Raw genomic sequence first — 10818 nt, 5'->3', positions numbered from 1 at the left:
GATTCGACTTCTCCAGTTTAATTCCAACCAAAAACAATCTTTTCAAGTTTTCCATTAAATTTAATTGCAAACCTAACAAAAAAAAAAATCTTAACACGCATACGTAAACAAAAAGGAATATTTATATAAAAATAATGAAAACCATTTTGATTGTACGGACTATAATGAAACAATACACATTTACCATATGCTATGTACGAGTAAATCAAAACATAAACCAACAAAAGGAAACCAAAAAAAAAAAAATAATAATAAATCTTTCAAAATCTTCTCAATGCTTCAAGAACAAACAAAAAGAAAGCAAATTTCTATTAAGGACAAAGACTGCAAATAGAGATTTAAAAAAAAAAACGTACACTTAAAAAGCAAATGCAAATGAAAAAACATTTAAATTAATTGATTTTCAATTCTAATTTGGCCTTGATTCAACCTACCAGGAAATAAGTTTAGGTTTAGTTAGAAGTTCATAACACAACACCGCACACCACCATACAATACAATACCATACAATACCAAACCGGACCGGACCGGACAGAACTGAATCGAATCGAACTTTCAATTTGAAGAACTCCACCCGAACCGCAGCCATTTAGCATCAGCAATAGCATAATTTTTGAATAATAATAATAGCAATCATGCAGAACCAAAGAACAAGACCCAGTCACTAATAAGGATATCAAAGCAGATAATAAAATACATACATACATACGTACTTATAATACAAACTTGATTCGAACACGAAAAACAGTCGCAATAATCTCCATTGACAAAAAATCTAGTATTACGCCCAATAAGATATTACAAAGCAAAAACGAAAACGAAAACTGAAACCGAAACTCACACACAGAAATTAAACCGAAAGAAACAAAAGAACGCATAATGAAAACAAAAGAAAACGAAACAAAACAAAACAAAAATGGAAATGTTGTTAAGATTAAAAATGAAATGTTTTATAATCGTTATTCAATAAAAATAAAAAATAAATCAATTTCCAAGAAATCATTAACCAATAAACGCAAGCAATGGCGCAATTCGAATTCATTCGAACAATTCTAGCTGTAATCTACCACCATCTCTATCGATATACCAATCTATCGATCTACCAATCTATCGATTCCTAGGCAATAACCCAACCAACTTGTCCCAAAAGCCCCATTTTGATACATTTTAGACTAGCTGGTAGTATTTGCTTTGTGTTCGTACTTCTAACTAATTAATTTATTTTGGGTAGGCCTATTCGCAAGGGATGGCATTAGATCTAGTTAGTCACTACGTTATTCCTACAGTTATCGTAATTATCGTAATCATAAGCCTTGGCGCTAGTTACCTAGATCTAAGTCCAGACCCTTCGTTTCGAAGAGGGGGGCTTGGCACCTCCCCTTTTCTTGTCGAACACGCAGACAGACAACCCCATACACACATACCCGAGTCATTAACCATTACAACCCACAGTAAATATACTATATATACATACATACATATATATATATGCCATGCCAGTAGCACATTCCATTGCAGACATCTCCTAGCGTAGTTTAGATCTCTTGCCCACCCTCCCCCACAACCTCCCCCCAAAAGAAATGCATACACATATCTCCGTGAGCACACACTATATCGCAGATATAGCGATAAATCGAGTGAGAAAAGTAACGAGAGTACACTTAAAAAAGAATACCCACACAACTTACTGAAAATCTTGGAAAGTTGAAGTCCAAACAGGTTAAATCCGGCCCCGGCAGTCAAAGCGATGCTAGTGATAATCCAGCGAACGGTGAGTTTGAAAACCCCCGAGAAAACCCCTCCCCAAAACCCCCGGTTATCCTATATCTATGTCTCCGTGTCGTTAACAATGCCCTCTGATATGAATATATATTTATACTATATAAATTCTCTCGCTCCCCAAGAGAAACAAAAAAACGCCAAGTCTCAGTCGGTTTTCCCATATATGTATCTCTCTCTCTCTCTCTCTCTCTATATATATGTATCTATCTATATTATGTTTTGACTTTGACTAATCGTATTCGTTTTGATTTTATTTTTATTTCTTTTATGCGTATGAATCTTCATTTTGATTTTGCCTATGCCCCCGGATCTGCGCTAAATGCCACTCTCGATTTACGTATTAAGCATTGACCATATTATTGATAATAATCGTATATGGAATATTTTGTAAACTTTTGCTTACGTTCTCCCCCCTGCGCCGAATGTAAAACTGTAAGAATCGCTTCAGCGCTCAGCCGCCTGCACCTGCTCAGCCGACGCTCCTGCGCTATCCTGCTATACCGTAACCGTTATCGTAGCCGTTACCGTTACCGTTATCGCTATATCATTAACGCTATCGCAACCAGAAATGCCAGCAGCAGCAGCAGCAACTGCAGCAGCAGCATCTGCAGCATCTGCCGCAGCAACAACATCAGCGTCTAGAACAACAACGAACAACTAGGAAGATCTAACAGCCCTCTCAAAATGCTGAGGCTGTGCGGCTCCTGCTTCTGCTCCTAAGTCCCGTTTCCCTGTGCTTCCCGATTCCGGTGCATGTGCAATCAGTTGCTGTATCCAATCGAAATCGAATAGCAATCCAGCAATCGAAAATCGATATTGAGATCGCGACAGTACCAGAATCAGATCGCGTCAAGCGCAATCTGCCAGCAAATTCAAATCCAAGCAAAGCAAATCAAAGCAAACAAAAAGCAAAAGCAAAGCAATCCCAAATCAAAAGCAAACAAAAAAACAAACTGCAAAAAAGCAAGAAATATACACAACGGCGCACGCTTAGCACATTTGCATAAAAATACAACTTACTTGCTACCTACCTACCTATCTACCTAACCACAGCCAACACACCCAAACTACACCCAACACACTCAAACACACACACACACACACACACACACACAGACACCAACACACACAGGAATGCATACACCAACTAAGGAGTTAAAACGAAACTTTTTTGGCTTTTCTACTCACTTTGAACACGTTTTTTCTCTCGCTTTGATTTTGATTTCGTTCTCGAGTACTCGAATGAGCATTATATCAGCAACTACTCTTTGCCTAATTACGATCGCTTAACTATACCTAATCTCTATGTTACGAACCCATCAAAAAGAACACGTCCCAATTTAAAAAAAAAACACACACACACATACCCACTGCTGCTTGGCAATTGGGCTGCTTTGGTCGGCAGAATTGCCGAGCAGCTTTATCCATTCATCAGCCATTCGCCATGATCATCCTAAAAGAGAAAACAACAAATTTAAGCACACACACACACACAATCATGACACGCACAGACAATCGAAAGAAAAATTATGAAATCATGCACACAAAAGTACAGTCAGTTCAAAACATACAGTCAGACAGTCTTAAACAGACGATCCAAACCAGTGGAGGCGGACAAGCTCCGTACGACAGCGACGAAGAAGAAGAATTAGACGAGATGAACCAAACGAAGAAGAAGCGGAAAAAGAACAAGAAGAAGACGAAGTCCAGACGCTCTAGCTATGTGTCTCCCTCCCACCTCCGCGCCCCACCGCTGTGTCAGTGTGTGTGTGTGCCGAAGCAGTCGGCGGATGGCTCCTTTTGCTATCCCTCACCGTTAACCGATCGCAGATCGCCGATCCCTGAACGAAGGATCGGCGAGGATCGGTTCGATTTGCTTTGGTTTTTCCACACATCTCTATCTATGTATATTCATTTTATGTCAAGTTTAACAGCGACGACGCCAAACGCCGGCACATTTTGTTTATTCTATTTGGCAATAAGTACGCTTCGGTTTTTTGTTAGCCAAATCAACCCGCAATCCACCCATCAATCTATATGTATAAGTATGCATAGTATGCCACCATGATTTTGTCATCTTGATTTTTGAAATTTATTTACGATTCCGACTTTGGTTTTGATTTGAGTTCATAGTTTTACCCACCACTCAGTTGGTTGTTGTAACCAATTTTGGTTGCCGCCAACGAATTGCTTTCGATGTTTGCATACAAATACTTATACGAATACCATTAACCAGAACAACAACAATAACAATACCACCCCTATACCTATATATACCAATACCTAGTTGAGCTTATAGTTTTGACTTTTGCTTTCCCCTGAGTTGAGTTATCGCTTTCCCACCCGCCTTCCCCATCCACGGATACTTACTCGAACGTCTCCAGCCAACCATTTGTAAACCCAACTCGTATCGCTTCGTTTAAGTAACCCATATGTATTTGTTGTGACACGTTTTTCTTTTTTGCGTTTTTAATAAGATTTTAACACTTTAGTTGGGTCCGGAGCCACGAGCTCGGGACCCCAAATCTAAGCCACTATCTAGAATAGTATATCGAATATATTAAAACTTATAACTCATTTCTACTTGTTTGTTTTTTTACCACCTGATTTACATACTGCGTTCTTCTTCTACGTTCTTCTTCATACCAATACCAAATCAAAAACCAACAAAACACACCAAATTCAATTGACTTTGAAACGAATTTGCATATTTAAACACGGATCGGATCGAATCGAATCGAAACGAATCGATTTAAATATACAAACCAATTCGAACTCGAACACACCCAACGACAATGACCATTGACAAACATGAATCGAATCCACAAATATTGCCATTAAACAAACGAATGCATTCAACAAAAATGCATCCAGGCCCGTCGGCTTCTGGGGCAAAATTGTCGGCTCTTTGTGCGTGATCGCTGGTGTGCTGACAATCGCACTGCCGGTACCGGTTATCGTCAGTAATTTCAATTACTTCTATCACCGCGAAACGGATCAGGAGGAGATGCAGAGCCAAAATTTCAACCACGTTACAAGTTGTTCATATTTACCTGGTGCACTAGGTACATACTACTACTACTAGCGGTTAAGAAAATCCCTAAAATAAAAAAAAAAAACAAATAAATCCCCTATCCTTGAATCCCGCCCACTCTGAGCAACCCGTATAATTTCCCCTCGCTAATCGTTGTATCTGATCCACGACCCCGGATATAGGTCAACATTTGAAGAAATCCTCACTCTCCGAATCGTCATCGGACATCATGGATTTGGATGATGGCATTGATGCAACCACGCCAGGTCTGACTGATCACACGGGCCGCCACATGGTGCCATTTCTCAGGACGCAGCAGTCATTCGAGAAGCAGCAGCTCCAGCTTCAGCTGCAGCTGCAACAGCAGTCGCCACATGGCCAGCAGATGACGCAGCAGCAGCTGGGCCAGAACGGCTTAAGGAGCACAAATAGTTTACAGTTAAGGCACAATAACGCGATGGCCGTCAGTATTGAGACCGACGTCTGACTACTAGGTGAGTATTGCTTGGCGTAAGTATAATCAATGCCCCTCGTTGGGCGCCAAATAATTCTGACTCATTAGCTCGGTCCCATGTTGGCTGCCAATAACTTTTGACATTTGAAAACTTTCATAAAATAGTACTACTTATGGTAAAATAATAAAATTTAATTAGATACCGAAATATAGTCGTATATATCTTTCAATTAATGTATTATTTTTTTTATAACTCTTATTATGATAATGCAATATGCTTGAATTTGTAGCACTAAGTCAAAAATACTAAATATATTAAAGTAGCACACACTTGTCCTTCAAAGTTATATCTTTATTGCAAATATAATACATATTTCTAGGCAACAAGACATTTTTTGGTCACACTCTTTATTGTTCTCCTTTGAATCTATTTCGCAGTCAAACAAATGGAAAATGGACGAAATTTGCGCAGTGAAATGCTACGTTGGATGCCAGAAACGTCATCAAAAGCAGTCTAATTTAGAATTTTATTAATAAATACAATTAAATTATAATTATAATAATTAGTAAGCAACGTAGTTGTAAATTAAACAGCAAGTGTACACAGACACAACACACACACAAACACAGTGCCAGTTCACTAAGCTTGAATTAGAGTATTTGTAGACACCAAAAAGAGTCAAATATGGACTGGCCTTCAATAGGGATTTCCTTGTTTCTCCTTTCATTTTCCTTCTGGTAATCTAGACACCGAAGAGACTCACACACACACACACACACGTCCACACACACACTCAAAGAAAAAACTCTACTTGATACCTATGTTCAAATTTAGCAATTAACAACTAACAATCGTTAACAACAACAAAACAAAACATAAAAAACCCAAAAACGAGAAAAAAAAACAAACAAAACCAAAATCTAATTATCTTAGTAGACTAATCTAATTGGAGTTTCTTCCTTTCTTTAGAAGCTAGCAAAACAAAGAACAACAACAACCAGACAAAAACAAACAACATACAATATCTGCTAATTTTATTTTCATCTTTAAATTATGCTCTATTAATTAAATATTAGTCAGAATATTAGTAAAACAAACTAAACCAAAAAAAAAAAAAAATACCAAAACAGCAACAAGTAGCGGAAACAGAAAAGCTAAGGGCAAACTAAAGGCAAGGCAAAATAGAAGAGGAATATGAAACGACGGGTAATCGTCGTTAAAACAGTGCTCGGTTGATATTTAATATCATTTAATATTTTAGATACCGATTTGTTTTCGGAACGTTTTCCTTGTATTAATTACCAATAATTTACTTGGAATTATTCGATTAATTATTACAGTCTATAAAATGGAAAGCCCTTAGCTTATATTGACAATTAAGCATTGTCCGATGATTCATTATCCTTTTCCTATAAAGGTCATCCATTTAACTCGAGCGCTGTTTTGATATTTCGTTGACACAACCAACACAGCCATACACATAGACACATGAGACACACATGATAATGCTAAAAACATCAAAACTGCCGTTAAGTTTAAAGAATGAGTAATACAAAGATTATATATAAATAAATATATATTAAATATATACATACATTTACATATATAATTAAATATACATAAACTAAAGTAAAACTGCTATTTTGTAAATAAGTGAGTCAGAGCTGAAGCTGAACAAATAGACATAGACACAAAATAAATATTAAACGACAAAAAAAAAAACAAAAACAACCAAAAACCAAGCAAAAACCAACCAAAAACCAAAATCATAGCTAACTAAAGGGAATACAAAAAAGGAACCTAAAACCAAAAATAAGGAAAGCTGCTAACGATACAAAAACAATAATTAAACTTAGCAAATACAGACAACCGAAAACAGCCACAAAAAAAGAGAATGCGAATGCCACAAGAACAAAATCTAGAAGAAACCGCGCTGATCTTTCCATTTAGGAACCAAGAAACCAAAAAAAAGAGAGGAAACAAATTGCAAATTTTATATGAGACCTGTAGGAGAATCCTGGCTCATCCAGTACTAGCTATGATCTCTTATAGAGACCCTTGTGATGCCCACGTGCATGGACCTGCTTTCGTTTGGTTAAATACAATCTATTATAGTTTCTAGTTTAGTTTAGTTTAGTTTAGCTTGTCTTCCCTTAGAAAAGAGAGACGACTGTAACAGTTTCGATATTCAGTTCTCAACTCGAGAGTTATGCAGTATAACCTATATATTCGTCAGAACTGTTGCATGTTGTTTCTGTGTTTCTTTTGTCTCCACTCGCACGCACAAAACACACAGATACAGATACAGAAACAGAAGCTTTAGGATCTAATAGCTCACACAAACATGTTTATGAGTTGTAACTTGATTCGCTGTCTTCCTGATTTTTGTGATTTGAAAACAATCGAAATCTTCTCACTTGAAAAACGTTCAATCTAGCGACTTCAACTTTTGTCAAATTCCTAGAAAAATGGCAAACGGAAAAAGAAAACCAAAAGCTACAAAACCAAAAAAAAAAATCGGATAGAAAAATCGTTAGGGGTAATACCAAAATTATCAATTTCAATTTGCATGCGCATTCGATATATCAATTCTATACAACATAAGATACAAATACGTTTGAACTGCTTCCACTGCTTCACTGTGCAAATGTCACTAGTGCCGAATGTCAGCGTGCAAATAGATCGATCGAAGCCATATCTAAATTTCTCTATACCTAGAATCCTACCTACAAGCTTTGCTTCTACTGCTCTTGCTAACCAAAACGAATTATGAAAATCGAAATGGAGTGATGAGAATCAGACGAGGGAGCCCACAAGTTACTTTGGACCACAGAAGAAACATCTCACAAGCCAGTAGATTTGGATGTTGAGAGATACGTTGCGTTACGATAACCATTGCGATAACGATTACGATGATATAACTTTGGAGTTAAAGATGGGATGGTTGGGATAACCAAGCCGAGAACTAAGCTAACGCAGGCATATATACATGCACACATATATGGTATTTATATATATTCGGATATATATATATAAATATGTTTTTTTTTTTTGTTAGATATGCGACTGAATAAAAAGTTTTTATTGATTTGCTGCTTGTTGTAATTAAGAAGAACTTAAACCAATATTTATACCGAAGCAATCTGTAAATATGTAAAAACGAAAAAATGAAAAACCGGAAAAACGGAAAACCAAGCAAAAATATGAGAGCGGGGAGAAAAATAACGTTATATAAATCGAATCAATTTACAGCTTTGAAAACCGTCCACACGCACACAGCAAACGAAAGGGAAGAAGATGAGGAAAACGAAAGAGAAAGCAAAAGCGAATGAGAAAGAGAATGAGGCAAGGAATAGGCGCGGAAAAGAGAGGGAGAACCAACTAGAACCGAAAGTCATTCTTACGTATACTTGATTTGGCCTTAAAGAAACACGCCTGCTTGCACACACACAAACACAGACACACATTCATGCTCCGATCGGCCCTACTTATATACAAATATATATATATTATATATGTATATACCAGTAGAAACAGTTGAAGTATCCCATGTAGTGTACTCATGTCAATGTCCCGGCCATATCCATTAGCATTATATATTAGCGTATTTTTGAATTTGTGAATTTGTGATTTAATGGATTATTGGATTATAGGATTCACGGACCTGCGTCCGAGTTCAGTTTGGTTTTAGTTCGTTCGATTCGTTGAAAAGTTCTCGGTCAGCCAACCGATTAGATAAGCCCAATGAGCAATAACAAAAATACCACAAGATTGCATATAAAATATTCTTAATATTAACTACGATAATTACACAATAATCTCTATATAGGCATACAAATAATAATACAATTAAAAACATATCGTCTTCAAGTCATGCAAACGGATAAACCAAATTCAAAATATTTTTTTTTTTTTATAAGCGTAATTTACAAACTAATATTAAACTGAGAAATCGCTAAGAAAATAAAGCTTACTATTAAAAACCCAAAAAAAAAAGATGCAGAGAGACCGCAGCATAGGAATGATAATTTGAGGGCAAAAGGAGGAGATGAACCAACTTGGCCAGACTACAACTAAAAGTGATATAAAAACCAAAAACAAGAGTCACAAAACAAAAGTAAAAAAAAACCAAAACCAAAAAAACTATTAACTTGCCAAAATAATTAAGGGTATTAGAAAGCGGAAGCGGAAGTGAAAGTGAGCCGGAAGTGAAGCGAAGAGAGGAGCGAACTATGTTTAATTATGACAGAAGTAATATGCTTGGGTACAAGTACAGTCTGTAGAGTCTAGCTAAATCCAGCTTGCCCCTTCCAGTAGATCCCCCCCCATAGCCACCCCCCGCCCCCAAATAGTCGAGGAATCGCAGATTCCATCGTTGCTCGTTTCAGGATCGATGAGGTGGACAGAGAAGCCGGAGGAGAAGCGAATTAAATGAATAAAAACAAAGACTGGAATAAAACAAATAAAGATTACAACAACAACAAAAAAAAAACAAGTATATACACGAAAGCCGCGGGACTGCAGACATATATTTATGTATAATGTTCGATCAGTCGGACTTGACATACATACATATATACTTGATAGTTCCAGACCACTTCATTCAGCTTAAACCGAATCAAATTAAATCAAATCAAATCAGTCTTCATTATCGATTTCGATTTCGATTCCATTCCGAGTCTTCATTTCGATTCAATAAAATGCAACTACCAAACAAAAAACCAAAATATATTTAGCTCAAGCATGCGAAATACAACAATAAAAGTAAATGCAAGTAAAGATGATAACTATGCCTAGATAATACCACACTACCAACCACACACAGAGAGCAACGTATTAGGCCCAGATCAAGTAGGAGGCAGGAGATATAGCAGATATACATATATGTGGGAGGCATATGGGATATAGGATGGAAGGAGGAGGGATAGAAGGGATTGAAGGGATAGAAGGGAAGAGTTAGCATTACGAATGCGGTAGTCACTCCATGTAAATTATGCGTACAACAATAATAACAACAATTAAAAAAAAAAAACCAATAGCAGCAACAACAGAGATGGGCATATGGAAAAACTACTTATGAATTAATGCTAAACAAATTTACATATTAAACGTATACATAAATAACACTTAAGTAAATCAAATTATAACAGAATGAACGCCGCAACAATTATAAAAAATATATGTACATATATATATGTATATAATATATATATACATGTATATATATGTTGTTAAGATTCTAAAATGAAATGTTTTATAAATAGTTAAACCAAAAACAAAAGAAACCAAAATGATTATTATACATTAAATACGAGAGAAAACGAAACCAAAACAAACCAAACCAGATAAAGATAAAGAGAAAAATAAAAACACACAGCTAGGAAGCAAAACAAAGGCAAACAGACACAGAACAAACACACACAAGGAGAAACAACACCAAAACCACAATACGCAATAAGCAACAAACAAACAAACAAACAAGGCCAGCAAGCACCAAAATCTACCATTTGACTTTCGATAAATTTAAAAGCAATGGTTGAATAGCTA

General features: G+C 36.5%; 1 protein-coding gene across 1 annotated transcript in view; it reads left to right on the top strand.

Moving 5' to 3' along the window:
• The window catches only part of LOC6525735 (potassium voltage-gated channel protein Shaker), a 116799-nt gene extending 106196 nt beyond the window's left edge, over positions 1–10603 (top strand). The window contains exons 10-12 of the mRNA XM_039371080.1: positions 4657–4847; positions 4999–5310; positions 5709–10603. Coding sequence (XP_039227014.1) covers positions 4657–4847; positions 4999–5303 — 496 coding nt within the window. The 3' untranslated portion in view covers positions 5304–5310; positions 5709–10603. The remainder of the gene's footprint in view (positions 1–4656; positions 4848–4998; positions 5311–5708) is intronic.
• The last annotated feature ends 215 nt before the right edge of the window (positions 10604–10818 follow it).

This window comes from Drosophila yakuba, chromosome X, assembly GCF_016746365.2.
Source record: "Drosophila yakuba strain Tai18E2 chromosome X, Prin_Dyak_Tai18E2_2.1, whole genome shotgun sequence".
In the NCBI taxonomy this organism is placed as follows: Eukaryota; Metazoa; Arthropoda; class Insecta; order Diptera; family Drosophilidae; genus Drosophila; species Drosophila yakuba.
This window is presented reverse-complemented; position numbering and strand designations above follow the sequence as displayed.